The sequence below is a fragment of the Lemur catta genome, chromosome 10, assembly GCF_020740605.2.
Source record: "Lemur catta isolate mLemCat1 chromosome 10, mLemCat1.pri, whole genome shotgun sequence".
Classification (NCBI taxonomy): Eukaryota; Metazoa; Chordata; class Mammalia; order Primates; family Lemuridae; genus Lemur; species Lemur catta.
In genome coordinates this window covers 85,324,436-85,345,953 of record NC_059137.1, presented here as the reverse complement: position 1 = coordinate 85,345,953, position 21,518 = coordinate 85,324,436, and the positions used below count along the sequence as shown (strand labels likewise).

The following is a 21,518-nucleotide window of genomic DNA, read 5'->3' as shown; positions in this document are numbered from 1 at the left end:
AAGTGTGATGACACAGCAAGAAGGCCCTAACAAGATGCCAGTATCTTAATATTGGACTTCTCAGCCTCCAGAACTGTGAACCAATAGATTTCTGTTCACTATAAAGTACCCTGTCTGTGGTACTGTTACAGTAGCATAAAATGGACTAGGACAGTGGGTGGGGCGTAGATGCTCTGGATAGCAGACCTCAGAAAAGTGACCGCTAACCTAGGTAATAGCACGGCCATCATTATATTCCTGTGTGGAAAGGGGCTGTGCCATCTCTGAAACTCCCTGACTCTCTGAAACTCCCTGACTCACCATACCAGGAGGACTCCTCAGAGTTGGTGGGATTGCCTCAGGACAGCAGGGTCTTACCCTATGGTAGGTTCAGGTGACTTTAATATCCTAGAGTCCACCCTCAGGGAAAGCTGCCCCAGTTCCATCTAGCTGGGCATGCCAAGGCTGCTGCATCAGGGCTTCTTTGTTGTTGTTTTTTCTAATTACAAAGGTAAATTGGGTCTTTTATGCAAGATTCAAATGTTACAGAAACACTGATAATGATGTGCACATTATCAGTGCACATTACAGGTGATATGCTTTATCAGTGCACATCACCTGTAGTCCCACCTCTGAAGAAAATTTCAGTTAACTGTAAGGCACATATTTCTTGATTTTCTTTTCTATTCAAACACAAACATTTGTTCCTGTATTTAACAACATATCATTGCCATCTTTCCATATCAAAACATACAGGTAGATCTACCTCATTTAAGAAATAAGTGCGAGAATTTATTCATTTAGTGATATTTTATTACAGAATCGGTACATGGATATATTCTCTGTGAGTCAACAATATATAAACGTTAAGAGGACAGAGAATTTTGCTCCCTAGTTCTTCCTACTCTCTCTCCTCTTCCCAGATGGAATAATTTCTATTCCTTTTTCTTTGCATTTACACACACACACTCTCTCTCCCCCCTCATATTTGTTTCACTTAACCACAGTCCATGAACATCTTTCAGGTCAGTACAGACCAGGTCTAGCTTACATATTCTTACTGACTGTATACCTTTTCTGAATATGTGATAATTTAGTGATTCTGAAACTCATCTGGAACCTTGTTAGAACATGAGTTGCTGAGTCCCCTTCCAGGTCTCACACCGTTGTAGGTTGATATAGCCTGCAGCTGTCCTGAGGTGTCACAAGTTGGGAACCAAGTCCTGTCCTCACTCCTCCTGTGTTTGTATGAACCCCTGCACGTATCTCTGAGCACTTAAGGTGAGTTTTTAGGATAAACATCTAGGTGTGGAAATGATGAGTCAAGTGAGATTAGTTGTATTAATTTTAATGGTATGGACAAAATGAACTCCAACATTGCAGTATTCTTGCACCCCCACCAGCAGTGTGTGTGCTGCCTGTCCCCTCCACACTGCCCATGGCAAACACTGCATAAGATTGGTTTTTATTTTGCCACTTTGATGTGTAAGAGATACTTCATTATTTTAATTTTCATTATTTAATTATGAAAGGAGTTGAACAACGAATGCTTTCTTTTTCTGTAAATGAATTTTTTATTTTGGGATTACTTTAGAATTAGAGTAATGTTTTAAAGATAGTACAGAGTTCTCATATAAATTTCACCAGCTTCCCTTAAAGCACAGACATGTGTAACTATGGTATTGATACATTTGCCCACACTAAAAAACTTATATTAGTACATTACTATTAACTAAACTTTAGATTTTATTTGGATTTTACCAGTTTTCCCAGCAATACCCTTTTCTGTTCCAGGATCCAATCCAGGATCCAACATTGCGTTGGGCCATTATGTTTCCTTAGGGTCCTCAGTCTGTTCTTGTCTTCCATGACCCTTGATAGTTTGAAGTCCTAGGTAGATATTTGTAATGTCCCTTGATTTGGGTTTGTCTCATGTTTTCTAATGATTAGATAGGGCTTATGGGTTTTGGAGGAAACATCACAAAGATGAAATGCCCTTCTCACCATGCCATGTCATATGAGGTAATACACGGTATCACATGCTTCCTTAGTAAGGAAAATTCCTTACATACAAATAGCAAGAATCGAATAAGTACTTATTACTTGGTTTCCACAATTATTAATATTTTGCCACCTTGTTTCTGGATGGCTTTTCAATATGATTGGGAGAAATTTTCATTTATTCTTTTCTTTTCTCTATCCTTCTTTCTTCCCTCCTTTCTTTATAATTCAAAAGGAGAAAACACTGATTAACAGTGTTGGAAATCTAGATGGGACCTATATGGAAGAAAGTAACACATCTAATCAAATTGCTCCCTTAGTTAGCTCCGACTGCCATGACAAAAATATCATAAGCTGGGTGGCTTAAACATTTCTCATAGTTCTTTTCCAACCTTTTCTTCTCTTCTTCCAGCACCTTCGGATGGGATCACACTCTCCTCTCCCTGCCCCACTTTTAGCCCCCCGTATTTCTTCTGAAGCACCTGAGTTCCTTCCCCTCTGTTCAGTGGTGTACCAAGTTGGGGGTGGCGCAGTTGGCTGGTCAGCCCCAGGTGTGTTGTGTGGAGAATTTAAAAACAATCATGAAACCAAAATTTCATCTGCTTTTTATCTTCATCATACACTGGCAATCCTAATGTGATAAAATACTCCTCCTTGAAAAAGAAAATTAAGATATTGAATGTTTCCAGCACCACAGAGGCTTCCTCAAGGAAATATTTTAATACTTACTATATTATTTAATCTGACCCTAACTCTCCTTTCACAGGATGCTGAGAAGCTCAACTGCAGTCATGCTTAGGGTCCTCTGGCCTTGTGGGGGTGTGGGAAGATCTGGACTTTGTGAACCCTAATATCCCCTCCTTTCTCTTGGGGCACTACTTACCTTTAAGTGGCTGTTTCTAAGCCCCATTTCTCAACCATCCCTGGGGAGGGTACTAAGCAATCCCCCACCTAACCTCCCTTTTGGGTCCCAGAATGCAGAAAGAGATGCTCAAAGCTGTCAGCTAATTTTCCTGAGTCACTGGCCTCATATCACTACTATTCCCAAGGCCTGGCCAGGTGCCCAGTGGTGCCTTAAGTCAGCCATTCTCAAGTTGGGTCTGCGGGTCCTTCCTTTGTGAACCATATATAACTGCATGAGGCCGGATATTGTTCATTGTATATATGTCAATCAAATCAACATACTGCAGCAGAGGAATGCAGAATCAGATCTGAGAATCCAGCTATCTTCTATCAAGCCAGACTTTACATTTACAAAAGCGTAAAACAACATCACTCTTCTTTATTTGGGGGTGGGGAGGATACAGCTATTTTTAAAAATATGCAACGTGTTAATTTCTAAGTGAAAAAATACTTTTAAACATTTTAATTTATAATATGGTAACATCTGTAGCTACAACTCATTAGCAAAAGCGTGAGGCCCTCAATCATTTTTAAGGGTATAAAGTGATCCTTAGGCTAAGAATTTGGGGACCACGGACTCAATTTAATCTTCACGGCAGCTCTTACACGAGGTGGTGCCATTCTCTCCCCGCATTCGTGAATACACTGAGGCCTGGAAAAGGAAGGGCGTTGGCCCTCCGCCTCACCACCAAGCAGGAGCCTCGCGTTCCAGCTGCGTCCCTCGAGGTTCTCGGGCAACAGCCGCACTGGGGAGTCCACTCGCCTCGCCGAACCACATTTCCTCGCGTGGGAAGTGTGGACAATGTTTTCTACCTCTCGGGACTCTGCGTCAGGAAACCCTCTGAGTACACGATGGGTCACATCCCATTCTATAGAAGCGAAAGCCGAGGCTCAGAGACGCCAAGCGCATTGCTCGGGTCCTACGACTTAGCGTCCCGCATACAGGGCACTCCGGAAACCCAGACACACGGGGTCACAGCCGGGCGCCAAAGAGCCGCCAGGTCCTCCCGTCAGCTTCACATCCGGCACCCAAGCCGGAAGCCGCTTTTCCGGTTCCCAAGACCGCGCTCCGGAAATGAGTCATCCGCCAGCACCTAAGATGGCCGCCGACCCATCCGCCAACGCTTTCAGTGTATGGAAAGTAGGCGCGAACCCGGAAGTTGCCCGGCTCGGCCATGGCTGCCGTCGGGGGCGTGGCTTCCGGCAGCCCGCGCCTCCGAGTCGCGGCGGCAGCGTCTTGCGGGGGCAGCAGCTGACAGGCGCTCCTCCCACGACGGCCGCGGTTGGTGCCCAGCGAGACGGGCGGCCCCCAGCTCTCCTCCCCGCGTCCCGGCCCGCGAGGCTCCAGGGCCGCGCTGGGGCATGGACGAGGGGAAGATGGACGAGAATGAATGGGGGTACCACGGCGAAGGCAACAAGAGCCTGGTGGTGGCCCACGCGCAGGTGAGCGGCGGACGGGAGGCAGGGGTCCGGGACCTCACCCCGACGGCGAGGGCTCCCCGTTCCTCCCAGTATCCCCGCGGGGTCGGTTCCGCGTCCCTGCCAGTACCTACCTCCTCCCTGGTCGGTCTCCCTCCGGTACCCTCCAGCAGCCCCTGAGTCAGTCCCCTCTTCCCCCAGTATTCCCTTTCTTTCTGGGGTCTGTTCCCCGTTTCCCCAGTACTCTCCTTCCCCTCGGTCAGTCCCTTGTCCCTCCAGCGTCGCCTTCCCTGCCCCGTCGGTGCCACGCGCAGCCTCACGCGGTGCCCGCCCGACTGCCAGGCCGCAGTGGGGCGGAGATTTAGCCGCTTGGGCAGCACTGGAGGAAGAAGCAAAGCTCCCAGAGTGCTGTTGCTCCCAGCACGGAGGGAATTCAGCCTCGTGAGACCAAGGAATTGCTGTTCTTCATGCTGCTGCTGCTGTTAATAACGAGACATTGCCCACAGGTTCTCCCCCTCAATTTGTTAGAATTTGAAGGGTTTCAAACTCTTTCTCAATTCAGTGAAGGTGAGAGTTTCGGGAACTGCACTAAGGACTCCCAAAGGTGAATCCACGAAGAGGAGAAGTGTGTGGATTTGTGTGAGGGCCCAGATCTTTGACATTTTGCTATCTGATACAACCACGCAGGAATGTGGTGTGCTGGAGGAGGGTGAGAGGGAGGCAGGGATAGGTGTCATGCAGGGAGGGCGTTAGAGCATGCTTAAGATCTTTAGATGAATTAGTAATGGACAAGGCTAACCTGAAGCTGTCCTTCACTTGTGTAGTCTAAGGTTGCGCAAAGTGAGGGATAGTCCAGCCTGAGTCTCTTTTGTTTTCCGGTTACTGTGCTGTTCCCCTGAATCCTTTTCTAAAACAAGTACTCATCTTCCAATTCCTTAGTAAGACTGGATGTTGTATCTCTGCATTTTAGAAGGCTTCTCTTCACAGGGGTTGATATATTAAGTCTCAAAAGTAGTTGCAGATGAAGGAGCAATTTCCAGACTGGAAGCAAAAGGACACGCAGGGTTTGAAGAGTAGAGGCTTTGGTGCAGTCACCTCTGGTACTTGGATCCCTTCTCTACTGTCCCCGACAAGTCTATGTCCACCACTTTCCCTGAGCAGGCATCTCCAGGGCAGCCTGCCCCTGCCCTGTTGCACAGATCCCATTGTTAGGATTGCATCACAGTCATTAGACTGCTGTGGGCATATGCTATTTGTTCTTTATTTTAAATCTAAATTTGCTTTACTATGCTCATTTCTACTCGGTGGTGCTTTTTAGCTCATCATTTGAAATTGAGGATTATCACTGTAAATAGTCTCATAAAAAAGTATTTTCCCACCAAGTTAAGGTTGGACAGCACCTGTGCCTGATGTATGTAAACTGGACCATGCTGGGTGTTGAGCAGCCCAGAGAAGTCCTTGTGCTTGGCCTGGGCCTTGGCCTTGAGCCTGGCCTGCCTGCTGTGTCCCGTGGCATGTTTACTCTGTCTGAGGACCTAGGAGGAGAGAGTGAGCCCTGGAAGGCAGTTTTTCAGGGCCTATTGTGCCTGAGGGGAGGGTGTGTGTCAGTGGGGTAGAGAGAAGGCAAATTAGGGAGAACAGGAGGAGTCCCTGCTCCTGTGGATGCTGAGCATGTGCACAGCCTCCCTCCCTTCTGGAGCCAGTTGTGGGAACAGGTACACTCTGCTTCCCTGCTCAACTTCTCAGATCCACTTCATTCAGTTAAAGGGAGAGGGAGGTCTTTGCCAAGTTTTTCCAGATAGGAAAGGGTCACTTTCCCTGAGAGGGAATCAGCTGCCCCTAGAATTGAATGGTCCTGTGTCTGTCCTTTCTCCTCTGCAGTGTGAGAACACAGTGCATGTTCAGACAGCTGCCCTGAAGCCCATCTTGCGGGAGCTAGGGGGTCTAGATGAGGAGAGCTGCATGGTCTTTGGCTGTCAGCAGTAGAAGAAACACGGTGATGCTCCTTTTGTGGTGTGCAAACATGGAATGAGAGTTCTATGTGCCTTCTGTAGAGTGCAGGACTTGTAGAAAATGGGGCCTGGGGGTGGAGGAGCTAAGTGTGGGCTGCAGGGGGTTGGGGGTGTGTTCAGGGTAGGCCATTCCATAGAGAGGCATTTTAACTATGTTCCTGACAAGTCATGGTCAGCCCCTTCACTCAAAGGCTGCCCGTGTGGCCCTGGATGATTCAGATTTTGCCCATCAGGCCCCATTCTGTTATTGTTTGGGACAGCTGTGCACTTGACCATTTCCCACGTGCCAGTGCCCACTGTGTTCTCTGCCCTGCATGGTACAGACCCTCTGCCTGGCACATCTCCCACTAGGTGTCGAGCCCCAAGTGTTGGATTTTTCTCCCGTGTGGCATCTGGACTTGCCTCCTTCACGTTTGGCTTGTTGGTTTTGGCTCAGCATCCTGTCCTGTGAAGGTCACTTTAAGTCTTGTTTGTTGTTCCATCTCTTAGGTGTCTTCGGATCTGAGTCGTGCCCTTGCCTGGGGCACTGAGCCCCCTAAGGACCACCTCGGCCTTTGGGTGCAGGGGTGGACAGTGGCTCACTCTTGTCATGACCCTAAACTGCTGTGACATCTTCCTTCCTATTGACAGAGGTAGCATGAAAGACCTTGCCATTTAACTGACCTGCAAACAAAAAGCATTTATCAAAAGTATGAAGAAAGCTGCTCATTTCCAGTCATTCTGGTTTTGTAACCTTTCTGAGAGTCTGAGAACTTCAGATCATTTCTATAAATTGTTTTGGTGCCTGCTTGGTGTCTGGGGTATTTTGGTGTCTGGTATCTGTTTGGTGCCTGGGGTATTTGTCTGGGCCTAGGAGGTGTGAAGGTTAAGTATTCAGGAGTCACCATGCCCGGCCATCTCACTGTTTCTCTTCTCATCTTGTGTTTTAGGATTTCTGGTTTGTAGATCATCTTTTTTTTCCTTTCTTAAAAATACAGCATTATTTTTTATATCAGCATTTTAATAATTTGCTGATTATTTCATAGTGGTTGGATTAAGTAAATTATGTTATATCCCATTTAATATGGAGAAATATTTGCAATGTTAAATGGAAAAAGCAGATTATAAAAGAAGATGTGTACTGTGAGTGTAATTACAAATTGATTGGGAGAAAATACATCAAAATGTTACAAGTGGTTATGACTTTGTGATAGTGTCATGAATTATTTTTACCTTTTTTTGCTTTTAGTATTTTCTAAATTTCCTTCAGTGAATTACAATGTTATAATCAGGGAAAGCATTAATTTTTTAAAAGTTCATACTCTTTGATCTACTAATTTCTGTTCTAGTATTCTATTCTAAGAAGGTAATTAGAAATGTAAATAAAGACCTTACAGACACAGATGTCCATTACAGAATGACTTACAGTAGTTCAAGTGGAAAGCAACTGTCTCATCCTGTAGGACTGTTAGCATCAGTCACGCTTCCTACTGCAGGTGCTGGACACACATGAGAATTTCTGTTCTCTGCTTTTTTTCTAACCATATGGCATATGTCTAAGCCCTGGGCCACTCCCTTCTTTAATTTTTTACCTGGACCTAGTTGAAATAGCCTTAACTTTCTGTTGCTGCTAGCATTTTTAAAAAACCAGTGACCTATTCTGCATATGAGATATTTAATGGTATTTTTATAGGCTGCTACAGCTGATGTGGCTTCTTTCTTGGTGAGTTTCTTTCTTGTCACATCTGAGCTCATTGGAGAGCCCTGCATATTGCTCCCACTTTATTGATTTCTTTATTTATACCTGCAGTTGTAGGGTTAGGATTTGTTTATTTCTAAACTGCATGCCCTTTGGTGATTTCAGCCTTGTGATGGTGCCTCCCTAACATGTGCGGGTGTTTGTTGGTTTGGGGCTGGCTCACCTCCCTCTACTTTAATGTCTTCTGATGCTTCCTCTTCCTTGGTCAGAATTTAGTCAGAGCAACACCTTCCCAGTGACTTCCTCTGTCCCCTGAGAGCTGTGATACAGGAAGATGAGGAAAGTGTTTCTATGTCTTCAGAGAGCAAGGCTGCACTTGGGGCCTGGCCACTAGTGCCTTGCGGGTGTCATGCAGCCAGGACAACCGGCGGGCCCCAGGTTTGCACGCACTTCCCTGTGGCTCTTACTTTGGGCTTCCTTGCAGGCCTGCTTCTTCTTTACATGTGGTCAGGCTTTTCATGCCTGTAGGGATCATAGAACTATCCCAGTCGTGCTCCAGTGTGCCTGGCCCCCCATACCTCTGCCCAACTTCAGTCCTGTGCCAGATGCTGTGAGGTTGAGATAGAGCTGCAGAAGCTTGGGAAGGATGTGGCTTGCCTAGGTTGGGCAAGGGCCGGTACCTGCTGTGCCCCCCCCCCCGTCTGGCCTCCTTGGTTTTTTTGCCTGCAGTGTACTGGACTCCCTTCCTCCACAGGCATCTTCCTACATCACATCTTCATCCTCCATTGAATCAGCTTTGTAGTCTGTCTGAGGCTGTAACTTCCCCCTGAAGCCAGGCTGCACCATTGGGAATGCCTCTTGCCAGAGCCCAGCACCATAAGCCCTGCTTCTTGTCCCCTCTTCAGTCCTGCAGGTCCTGGAGATGCATTTCTGGTTGTGCCACCAGAGGTCAGTGACTTGGTTACCTCCTGCCCCTGGTGACTGACAGAGCCTCGGTGGCCTCCTTGTCTGGCTAGGGCAGAGCAGGCTGGGGATGAGTAGGATCTGTAGGGAGGGTGGCCTCATGAGACAGGACGTTTGGGATCCCCTGTGGCTCCTGCCTGGGAGCCATCTTCACCATTCCGGAGAAGCCAGAGTTGAATGCAGCTTCTAGAAGGCTGGCAGTTTTTGTGTCTTCCCTTCCCATGAAAGTTGCCTGATCTCACTTTTCAGGGGTCTTTTGGGGGCCCCCTTCCTGTTTTATCTCCTCGCCCTGATGGAAGAATTGACTTCGGCCCCTGTCCTTTGACAGGGGTCTCTGGGACAACTGATTTAGTGGGTGACACCCCCTCCTCCCCAACATGAGTGCCCTGTGGGTGGCAGGCAAGTCCTCTTCTTCTTTCCTGATAGGTTCTCTAGTTGGTAGCCTTAATTCCACCCATAAGGTCCCTCCCTTGGGCTTCACATTGGCAGGTGTCCTTTTAAAGTCTTGTTTCTTTGTGGCTTTTTATTTAATACCAATTATTGCTTCTTCCCTCTGCCCAGAAAATATACAATATTAGAAGCAAGGAAGTAAAAAACACCAAATATTTACCCATTAAGAAAATAACTTTTGTTAACACTTTGGTGCACTTTCTTCTAGTATTTTTCTAACTCTAGTCCAGTGTTGCTTAACAATGGGGATGCATTTTGAGAAGTGTGTCATTAGGTGATTTCATGTTGTGCAAACATCAAATCTAGATGGTAGAGCCTACTGCATACTTAGGCTGTGTGGTGTAGCCTATTGCTCCTAGGCTACAAACCTGTATCGCATGTTACTGCACTGAATACTGTAGGCAGTTGTAACATAATGGGACGTATTTGTGTATCTAAACATAGAAAAGGTACAGTAAAAACACGGTATTATAATCTTCTGGGACTACTGTCATATATGCAGTCCATCTTTGAGTGGAACATCGTTATGTGGCACATGATTATGTATGCTTTTATCGGGTAGTTAAGAATACTATGTGTTTCTGTTCTGGGCTTTTTTCACTTAACCTTACAGCACAAACATGTAGAAAATCCTTCACACACATCTAGGTAAGGGTGGTCAGGGTCTTTCCAGTCTTGTATTGTAGGGTATCCATGTGGTTGGGCTTTGCTGAATGTTTTCGTACCTGAGTCTTCGCACTTCAGGCTGCGTTCTTGGGTGGATCAGGCCCCTTGGCACATATCACAAACTGCTTTCCACGTAGCTGTGCCATCTCCCCTCCTGCTGCAGCCCAGGACCCTCTCAAGCCCTGAGCAATTTTTATTGAAACGTTTTTTGCTACTTTTTTAAGTGACAAGTTGTGTCCCTTCACTTTTTACATTTTGAAGTTATTTAGTGCTTGCGTGTGTGTGTGTGTGTGTGTGTGTGTGTGTGTGTGTGTGTGTGTGTGTGTGTCATTCTTCTTGTTCTTCTTGTTGGTTGGCTTTTTCACCTTGTTAAAATCCTTAATTCTCAACTAGTTTTCCAAAGTGTGAGCTTCCCTATTTACCAAGACAGAAAAGTGTGGCTAAGGCCTTGCTTAAGTGTCCGCTCTTGTTAAGAAACTCCCTGGCCCTCAGACTGCAGAAATGTCAAGTTCCTCCCTTCATTTTATTTTTAATTTAATCTAAAAAAAAAAAAACCCAGATTTTAATCTTAGCCACTAGACTACCAAGGGAGGTTCCTCTCTTCTAAACTTACCCCTTTTTCTTCACTTTTAGCATTTTATCCTAGACATTAAGAAGAAGGTAAATTTTGAACATCTGGTTTCTGATACTTGGTTTAAAAGGAAGAATCATTTCCTCCAGAACTGGTTAAGACCTGGTGAGCTGGCAGAAGCCTGGAGCCTGTGGGGTGGGCTCCTTTGTGAGAATTCCCCCGGGTGGCTGTGTCCATCCTGCTCCTCCAACCTGGGTGCCTCTTGGACTCATTGTGTCTTTCTGCTAATGAGACCTGGTACAGTGTTGATTTTTCACCTGTTCTCTGTCATCCACCTGCATGGGTGTTGTGGGGCCCTGTGGCCTGCGTGTCTCTGAAGCCCTCTGCCTGGCACTCCTGGGGACCACCCACCCCAGCCAGCCCAGCCTGGTTGGGCCCCTCACATGGAGCAGTTGGCACTGGTTGTACAGGGTAGACGAGCCAAGTGTGTCTGAGCATTGGTATTGATTAAAATTGGCCTTTAAAGCTGATATTTCAGTCCCCCTGGGGGTAGGTTGGTGGGTTTCTGATGACAGTTTTTGGATGGCAAATGGGTGGGTGGAGAAAGCAGTTTCCCTTGAAACGGACACATCACTACATTCAGACTTTCTCAGCTGGTCGAGGTTCTAGGTCCCTAATGGGAAGGGAAAGCAGGAGATTTCCTGTGAGTGACAGACAGTAGGGAGGCTGAGCCACTGTGCATGGAGGTGGTGGCTAAGCCCCTGTGATGGACATGAGAGGGTAGGGCTGGGAGGGCAGAGCTGCTGGGCCTCTTTGGGCTTTGCTGCCGAGGCCTAGAGAGGTCTGTGCCCACACCCTCCGTTGGGGGCAGCTCTCCAGCCAGTGCCCCCAGCCCTTGACGGGCGACTCAGCAGGAGCAAGGAGACTAACACTTGGAAAGACATGGAGCCTCCCTAGGGCCCAGGCCCTCCTTGCAGCTCTGACCTTTGGGGTTAAGGCCTTGATCTCAGGCTTGTCTCTAGGCCAAGGTTCGGCCGGCCAGCGAGGCAGGACCTGGTTCTCTGAGACCTGATCTGTCCTCAGACAGTCTCACTTTCCTCCTTCTGTAAACTGGGACTCGAGTCACCCACCTTGGAGGGAGAGGTGAATGGAGATGATGAAACTTAGGGGTGTAGCCTGGGGCTTGACATGCCACTGCTCAGCACCTGCTGGTTATTGTTATTACCTACAATAATTATTATTGTTGATCTTAATAAGTACTAATGGGAGCATGTTATTTATTATTGTGATGTTATTTATTATTGGCAAGAAGGAGTGAGGACTAAGCCCTGCGGTTACTTTGGCTCTGATGTCTTTTTCTCCTGGGCCCCACATATGATTTTTCTTTGTATAGTGCCCTGTACAATTTGGTTTTTAAAAATTTTCTTCTATATAGACCAGACAGTGGCTTTCTGAATTAACTAATACTTGATTTTAATGATTTTTTTATGTGTAATAATTGAAGGAAATCTGTAATTTCTATTTGTAAATAAAAAGAAAAGTCCAGTTTTTCCTGCCTTTACTAGGAACACAGTGACATGGAACTTTGGAAATCTGAGAACGTATTAGTAGGGAACACGCCAGGTGAGGGGTTCCTATGTTCCTATAGTTGGTATTTCTTTTCATGGGCCCACAGAACTCCTTCCTCTGAGGCTACAGTGGGAAATTCCTGCTATGAGAAAGCTCGTGAGTATTGTCCTGGCATCACCCTGCTCAGGTCTGCTTAGCCACAGAGGTCTGTTGTGCAGCTGATTCGTCAGTTCCTTGGAAAATCAAGAGAGACCTTGCTTTCCTCTATATGCCGTAGGACCCCGTTAGGAGCAGCTGGCAGTGAGTAGGCACGGCTCCTGCGGCTGGGGGGATTTGTCCTGCATGGGGGACGGAGCGAGAGCTTGTTCCATGGCAGCATGGGTCGGTCTGTGCTGGTGAGGGATTTAGTATGTTTTCTCATTGCGCTTATTTCATTTTTTTTCAAACGTCATGACAGAAATCATCGTGCTTATTTCAAACATGACAGACTTACCCTGGTAAACTAATTAATTTCCCTCAATCGCGCTTACACATTGTTGGTAGCAAGTTGCTGACAGCCCGCCAGCTGTCAGAGGAGAGGTGTACTGTATTCGGTGCCTCACTGTTGGAGGAACTGATTGGGCACACTCTTGAGCAGAACAGCACCATCAGGTCCAGGGGAGGAGTGGATGTACTTTTAGGAGGGTAAGTTTCTGGGAAATTGTTTAGAATTAGTATTTCTGCAGATCAGCTTCTGTCTTTCCTTGAGTGTTGATGGAATTATAGTTCTATTAAAATGGTCCTTACCCAGTTAATTCCCATGAGCGATTGTCGATGCCCACCTTGAACTTGGGGAGGGGACAGCAGCAGCATGCTTGGCATTGACCATGGCTTCTGCAAGTCTAGGCTTGGGGCTCAAGGAGGGGACAGGTATCCAGCAGATGAGCAGTGAACCAGGTGCACAACGCCGACTGGGAACTGGAACTCAGTAAGAGGGGGCCAGGGCCCGGGAGGCCCATACTGGGCCAATTGGGTTTTAAGAGGAGTAGCCTGCATTGTCTGGGGGGGCCCGTGTGGAGTTGGCAGAGGAGAGTGATTTGGTTTCTGTAGGGCCTTTGTTGCTCCTTAGGCATCTTTTGGTCTAGCACGTTCTAAGCCCTCTCCAACGTGTCCTGCTTCCTCCCACCCCTGCCGAGGTTTTGTGCAGTGGCCCCATGGCTCCTGACAGCATCTGACCTGCACCCTTGCAAGGGATGGAGCCCCTGCCAGGCACATTCTCCTTCCCACAGATAATATATGTTATTACAACGTATTTTTTTGACCATTAAAAAATTGGAATATTCAAAAATAAGCAGAAATTTGAAAATTATTGTAATTGTTGCTACCTGGAGATGTTGTTAAACTTGTACTGAATGTCTTTTCAGACTTTTTCATATAAACAGATAGTACACTTCAGAATTTTTATTTCAAAACTTTAAGTGTAACATACCTACAGAAAAGTATTCAGATAATAAGAGTGTAGCTTAATTCTCACAATGTAAGTGGACCCATAATCCCAAGAACAGTCTCTTTTAGAACCTTCCTCGGGGACTGTTGCTGCATGTCCTGGGGCGGGCACAAGGGCTCAGTCTTACCTGTTTTGGATTTTATGTAAATGGAATTATGCCCATATGTGTGTGTGTGTGTGTGTGTTGTGTATTTTTTCTTTTTATGAAAATGGGCTCATTCTATAAGCCCTATTCTGTAACCTTTTTCATTGAGCAATATATGATGACTGCACATCTGTGTCTGTAAATACTGATCTTCCTTATTTTCTTGTAAATGACTGCATGGTATTCCATGGTTTGAAATGTGTCCTGCTGTATTTAAGCATCTCACTATTGGACATTTGGGTTGTTTCCATTTTGTTTGGAATTTAAACTGTGCTTTTATACAAAGTAGCTACAATCTTTTATGCTTCCTTCATTATTTCCTTAAGATAAATTCCTGGGAGTGTCCCGGTGGCTCAAAGGCTGCAGACTTTCCTGGTTGCGCTGTCGCCCAGTGGCCTCGATGTGGCCCAGCCTTGGCCTCCCCTCCCTGGGGGCTTCCGAGCCTCCTCGCTGTGGGCTTTGTCTGCTGAGGGCGGGACTCCCCAAAGTGTCCCAGCTCCTTCTCCATGGCCACAGGGCCAGTACTAATCAGACTTTGTTTTGTCTTCCAATAGCGCTGTGTTGTGCTGCGTTTTCTGAAGTTTCCTCCAAATAGGAAGAAGGTAAGATTGGTGGGTTTGCCACCTGGTCATTCACAACATTTACTTAAGAAAACTTTGATTTTTTTTTCTGATGCAGAGGTATTAATGCTAATTGTAAAAACATGCATTTAGTGCAGAAAGTAGTGTGTCCATCATTCCTGACATAAAACCTGCTGGGCCTCAGCACTTTGGCCCATGGTGTCACTATGTATCACTGTGGCAGGTCCATTTAGCACTGAGCCAGGAGCCACCCTGGCCCAGTGTGCGGGTCCTGTTCTGAGGGCCCCGCTTGTGGAGAGGACCCCAGGACCAGGTCTCAGCTTTGCCTTGAGAAGGCACCTGCTGCCTCAGTTTCCCTCTGTGTGCAGTTGTATCTGTGAAAATAGCATCTGCAATACTATGATAGAAAATTTGTGTCAAAAGCTGCAGCAGGCGAGGTCAGATGGCTCGTTAGGTTTCTCTTCACTGAGTCATCCACGCAAGTACTGTGGACTGCCTGCAGGAAAGCGTTGCTGCCGTGTTCTTGGCCAGCAGGTCGCGGCTTTCTATGCAAATTTCCCTTGGTCAGAGGCAAATACCTAGCTGTGGAGGCTTCCTGTGTCCACAGCCTTTCCCTTCTCCCCATCTCATGTGTGCAGATCCTGTGAGGGGGCACACGTGGCCGAGCTGGGGTGCCTCTGGGGGGTGGTTGCCTCACAGTGGGCTGCAGGCGGATCAAGTTTGAGGTGGCTGTGACAAGGGACAACAGGAGCTGGGTGTGAGACGAGGGTGTGGGATTGGTAAGTCACTGTCTTGTGAGGTATGTGAGGGTAGAGGTGAGAGAAAGGAAAGGGGACATTTGCTGGTGGACAGTGGCAGATGGCGATGGCAGGCCACCCTGATGGAGCATGTCGGTACAGCACAGGGTTTGTTTCACAGAGAGGGGAGGGGGCCATGGGACAGAGCGGGGGTGCTGCTGTTGGGTGGGGCTGTGGCAAGTGTGGGGACGGAGCAGGCAGGCAAAGGAAGACAGAGGGCCCAGCATCCTGTGGTTCCTGCCTCAGCGTGGAGGAGACATGGGCACGGGTGGCTCTGTTTCTGTGGAACACGTCCTGTGGAAACAGTGTCCCTGTGGCTGCCTCCAGCCTCTTCTGTCCCCTTCTTTGCCCCATTCAGTGACCACATAGCCCAGTCCACACTGAGCTCAGATCCCCAGAGGCCTGGCCTCTGTGGAACTCCTGCTAGGTCCTCCTATGTGGACTGATGGGGTTCTCTGCCCAGGCAGCAGCTTGCTGTATTCCTCCTGTATGTGGCAGAATGTGACACACTGCATTATCAGTGGAGACATGTGTGGTCATTCTTTTGTTGCCTGGGGAGTGTTTTTTTCAGAAGCTGTGACCACAGCTGTACTGGGCCACTGGGTGTGTTCTGGGGTTTTCTGTCGGACTGAGTTCTGACCTGATCCTATTGCATGAGCCACTGGACATTTGCACATGCTGCGAGTGTGCAGGGCAAAGCTGGATGCGGGTGGTGAATTCTCCGCGGCTATGGAGCACAGGGTGGCTCCTCAGTCTTAGGACCTTCCTGAGTGTGAGTCAGCTGCTGGGCACCTCTAGGCTTGCCCTGGATGAGACCCCATGAACATAGGCAGAGCCACAGGGCACAGCGACACCTCACCTGTTTAGCCTTTTTGGGCATCTCTTCTTACCTTTGGGACAGTTTGAGGGATATGGGAGTGATTTCCTGTCTCACCCAGTTCCACCAGCTTTTTGACTCTTTAGGAACCTCTGTTGAGAGAATATTTTATGCTGCATTTAGAGGCTAAAGAGTAAAATCTAAATACCTGATAACTTTTGGATGTGAGAGATTCCTTGGAAGGTGCACATGGGGCTGTGGGAGGAGGAGGGCAGGCAAGAGTGTGGGCCTCAGACTGTGACCCTTCAAAGTCATGTGGCATCCGGGAGGACAGCAAAAGAGGGGCCTTCTGAGTCCCAGGGGGGCTCTGCTGGGAGATCCTGCAACTGTGGCTATCCTGTTCTTGTCTCTTACAGACCTCAGAAGAGATATTTCAGCACCTGCAGAACATAGTGGATTTTGGCAAAAATGTCATGAAAGAATTTTTGGGGGAGAACTATGTTCATTGTGGGGTAAGTGATTTTTATTCATGTCTGAATTCATGGCCCTGTTTTGTATTAATAATACCAACTTCCTGGTGATCTCTTGGACTTTGTGCTTAATGATAACCCTGGTACACTTAGTCTCCAGGGGCTTTTCTCCTTCACTGCAACAGAACAGATTCTGCAATTCCCCTTTCCTAGCTGAGAAGCACGAGGTTCAGAGAGTCCACGTGAGCTGCCGCCACCCCCGCACACACCCCCACCAGACCCGGTCTCCACCCAGCCCTCCTGGAGATCCCCTGCTTGGCGAGGGCTCTCGGGTGGCATCCAGCAGTACTGAGCCTGAGGGATGGCTTTGCTCTCTGCCCTCTGGGGCACCTTTGAATGAGTACTGGCTGCCTGGGGGCTGCTTACCACACCCAGGGAGGGCCCCAACTGCTCAGCTGGACTTTAGAAGCCAGGGTTTAGAAGAAAAGCTGTGCGAGGCCCTTGGCATTGCTATCTGTGCCGGGCTCTGCCGCTTCTTGGTCCCGGTCTGGGAGGACTGGGGCGCCAGCCCAGGCCCACCTGTTGTGTGTACCTGGGTTGTTCTCTGAGCAGGTCTGCAGTCCTGAGGCCTGGACAGGACTCTTGGTCCTGCCTGGCTGCTGAGGATGCAAGATTCGCTCCTGGCCGGTTTTCGGCACTGTTGTGGTGTTGGGGATGTTTGTGGAGGTCACAGTTTCTCTTTTAGGAGGATTCATGTGGTTCTTATACAGGGCATGTCTGTGCCGATGGCCAGTTGGCAAGATCTGCTGGAAATGCTACCACCCTGGCAGCCTTGCCTCGTCTTATCCGAGGGGGAATGTCTCTGGTCTTGTAGATTTTAGACCTGTCTCTGGGAGGGAGGGCTCCGGTGGCCATGGCACTTGTTGGCCATGGTAGATGTGGGAATCCCAGTGGTGGTGGCCCAGTGGGGAGGGGACTGCATTGAGGGTGGGGACAGGATCAGGAGCATCTTCAGCAGCGAGCACTGTGGCTCTGGCTTTGGCTCTGTTTTATCCTCAGATTGATGGGTCACACACAGTAAATGAATCTACAGTGAACAGGGCTCAGCCCACAAGGTCACCTATTAGCCTGTCCTCTCTGCATCAAGACACCTGCCAGAGTGAAACAGTGCTTGCTTTTGCTCCAGGTGAACATGCCCTGCCAGGACAGTCGCTGGACTCTGGTGCAGTGGGAAAGTGGGCACAGAGCACATTCCAGGCGGTTGTGTGCCCCTCAGGGTGGCCACATTGGCAGAGCCATGTGAGACCATGTGAGGGAAGAACGGATGTGTCAGCGAGTTAGGCGAAGCAGAGTGTTTCCGTCCTGTTTGTCCTGGGACAGGACACAACCAGGCCCCTTGATGAGATCTCAGAGACAGCACAGACACACCCCAGCTCCTGGCCCTGCCTAGTGGGTGTGAGTTTGGTCTGGGCCCATCTGCACAGGAGCTGGAGCATTTAGGAGACAGGGAATGGGGTAGAGGCTGCTCTTCTCGTTCTTCCAGATGCTGCTTCCTAAGTACTGGGAGGAGCCTGAAAGTTTAGAAGGTCCACCTCGCTTCTGTGGACCAAATTCTCCTGTTACCGGCCACCACCGGGGGCCAGCCTCCACTCCAGTTTGAACTTCACATGCTGATGTGTAGACTGGGCCCGGTACTCAAGGGGTGAGCCGACAGCCTGGCGGCTCTTTGTCCTTCTGAACAGCCATCCCCTCATCCCTTTGAGGGCAACGCCACGCCTGCCTCCCTCATCTCAGCGCCCAGGTTACAGGGCCAGGAGGGGAGTTCTGTGGGCTTTACCTCTGGTTCTTTTTAAGCGAATGCTTTGTGCAGGAGCTGGTTGTCACTGTCCTCGCCTGGTCGGGCAGATGGTATCGTCCACTCCCAGCAACACTGTCAAACTTTTAAGAGGATGGCTACTGTAAGCATTTTATTTTGACTTAAAACACAGATACACTCATTATAAAATCAGTAATTTAAAGTTGTCTGGAAGAAACGTAGGTCTTTCCACCTGGGTGCCTGTGGACTCCGGCTGGGCTGTGGGCAGACAGCAATGCGGAGGTCCGTTGCTGTGTGTGGACCCAAGACCCATGTGGCTCTGTGTCTCCAGCCATGTGTGCTGTGGGATGGGGGCATTTCCAGAGTGAGGAGCTCAGTGTAGTTCCTGGTGATCGTTCTCACACACGTGGCATCTGTGCCTTTTGTACTTTTGCTTTCTTTGAAATGAAGCAAGAACTTGGACTTTTGTGAGATGATCTATGTTTTGGACTTTTGAATTTTTACATTTCCTACTCTTTTCTTTGTTTCACTTCACCTAATTCAGTACTAAGTTTTTTTAGTAAGTTACCTTTCATTACTTTATAGCGTGTTTAGGTAAACGACAAAATCACAAGTGACACTGGCGCAGCAGGCTGGGAGCAGACCATTGACTGCACTGGGGTGGGTGGCAGAAGGACGTGGGTGTGGCGGGGAAGGCGTGGTCTCTCCATGGGCAGGATCCCAGCATTCTTGTTCTAGCAGGTCTCCTCCGTTCTGCCCCTTTGGGACTTTTTCAGAAGTCACAATTCTGCCACCTTGGAAATACGAGAGGACAGAGAAGATGATGAGCAACATGGCTTAAGTAAAAACCCTTTCATTTGGGAAATTGCAAAGAAAAGCCAAGTGGAGGGACATGCTGGCTGTTGGCCACGCTGAGTCCTCCGTGGCTGAGGCACAGACTGTCTCACTGAGATTAATGATTTGATCAGACGCTGAGCTGCTCCTCCGGTGGTAACGCGAGGCCTTCATTGTTGTCTGAGGAATCAGCGAGGATCTTCCATGTGGTCTGAAAACTGCCTCAGGCCCCTGCTCTGTGTCTGCAGATGCTGCAGGGACCAGAAGGGGCCGTGGGAGGGCTGCTCTGTGGTGGGAGACACTGGCTGGGAGGCTGTCGCCACGACTGTGAACCTGGCTGCCCTGAGCGCAGAGGAGCGGGAGGAGAGCCATCTGCCCTGAGCGCACCGAAACGCTGGCATCTTTGTGTAGCCTGGACATGTTCTGGAAATAATAGAGCAGCTTTTATTCCCAAAACCCACACGTGGAATTTTTTTTAGCTATAAACTTTTTGTTTATCCTGATAAAATACATACAAAATTTGCCATTTTAACCATTTTTAGATGTACAGTTCTGTGGCATTAAGTGTGTCTGCATCATAGTGTAACCCACATTGAGTATTTCATGTTTTTTCTTATAGGAAGTGGTTCAGCTGCCTTTAGAGTTTGTGAAACAGCTTTGTTTAAAGATACAGTCCGAAAGGCCAGGTAAGGGTGCTTTAATTTAGGAATATTGTTTGTGATTTAAAATATTCCATTTGAGAAGTATTTGAAATGATCACCTATGTTAGGCATATGCAGTTTTCAGCAATTCTGTTGCCAGAAATTTCATTATCACGTAGAAATCCTAGGAGCACATGGGTATGATTCTGTGCATCAGAAAACCAGAGCACTGCACAGAATGTATGACACTAAGAACTAATTAGTAAAAGACCATAAAACAGCAGGCAGGAGGAGAGGGAGATGAAGGAGCTAGGGGAGACCCAGGGAAGGGAAGGGTCTGGGGGTACCTGGAAGAGTCAAAAGGAAACTGAGGTGACCTGAGCCTCAGGAGGGAGGGCCTGGCCCAGGAGGGGCTGCAGGCTGGGAGGTGCCCCCCCCTCCCCCGCCAGAGTCCAGGCCAGGTGCTTGTCCTCCTGGGGAGGAGGGAAACAAGGGGAGTTCCGTGGTCATTGCCCCCACCCCCACCTTTCCCACACTTGCTGGTGGCCTTATGGGCAGGAACCATGTCAAAGCTTTTTTCCACAGTTATTGATCAAAGAGGTAAAGTTCAATCAGTGTTGAGGGTGGAAATGCCTCTTCCTAAAGCACAGCGAGGCAATGAGGGTGTGGAATTGGCCACTAAAATTTTTTCCTGTTTTGATTTGGAAACGATTTTTTCCTGATTTGAAAGCAAATGATTCTCTGCATCTGGAGTCTCTGGCTGGGGCAGGGAGGAGCAGGCTGCATGCTGGGAAAGGTCGGGGAGGTGGGAAATCGCAGGACAGTATCTCAGGCTCCGTTCCTCATCTCCCTGAGGGCAGACTGAGGCCGGCCAGGGCCAGCTGCTCAGCCGCTCAGCTTCCCTCTGGCATTTTATAACAATCAGGGTAAGGAGAACCATGCTGCCCTTCCTTATAATGGCTGGGAATAAGGCTCATTATGTAAAAGGAGGGAAAGCCCATCCCGGGTGCCTGGAGCCCAGGCTCTGTCCACACTAGTTTCCAGCAGAGTCTGTGCTGCAGACATATTGATGCCCCGGGGGTTGGGAAGGGCCCAGCTCTGATAAGAGCCTAGAGGCTGCAGTCTCCTCCCTCTCCCAGTTTCTGGGCTAAGGGAGTCATGGAATTAGGGGGCCATCCCCAAGACCATCCTCACTTTTGACAATTGCACATTTGGGGGTTCCTAAGACCACTCTCAGGGTTGGTGATTTGCTAGAAGGACCCACAGATCTCACTGTTTTACTCATGGATATGGTTTATTACAGCAAAAGGATAAAGATGGTACCAGCCAAGGGGAGAGGCACAGGGGAGGGGTCCAAGAGAGACCCGGCACAAGCTCCTGGGTGTCGTCTCTCTGGGGGCTGTGTGGGCAGCGCTTAATCTCCCAACAAGGATGTGTGACAGCACACGTGGGATTTTGCCCATCAGAAAACTCACCGAGCCTCGGTGTCTAGTGTTTTTATTGGGGCTCAGACACATAGACCCAGCTGACTGCCCATGTGGTCCAAAGGACGCCCCCATAAACCACATTGCTACTGTGTGTCCTCAAGCTCCCCAGGTAAACACAAGGCTCTCGTCAGGCTCAGAGATGACACCCAGAAGCCAGGGACAAGGCCAGGTCTGTCTTGGGCAGGTCTCTTGTCTCTCATACTGATGATCGAATGTGACCCTTGCTCTGTTTT

General features: G+C 48.5%; 1 protein-coding gene across 2 annotated transcripts in view; it reads left to right on the top strand.

The window, feature by feature from the left end:
- The first annotated feature begins 3,970 nt into the window (after nt 1-3,970).
- IPPK (inositol-pentakisphosphate 2-kinase) overlaps nt 3,971-21,518 on the top strand; it is a 50,048-nt gene continuing 32,500 nt past the window's right edge. Inside the window, exons 1-4 of one of the 2 annotated variants that reach the window (XM_045563156.1) lie at nt 3,971-4,326; nt 14,397-14,444; nt 16,454-16,549; nt 19,777-19,843. In XM_045563156.1, the coding sequence (XP_045419112.1) occupies nt 4,018-4,326; nt 14,397-14,444; nt 16,454-16,549; nt 19,777-19,843 (520 nt within the window). In that variant the 5' untranslated portion in view covers nt 3,971-4,017. The remainder of the gene's footprint in view (nt 4,327-14,396; nt 14,445-16,453; nt 16,550-19,776; nt 19,844-21,518) is intronic. The other variant, XM_045563157.1, reaches the window with a different exon arrangement.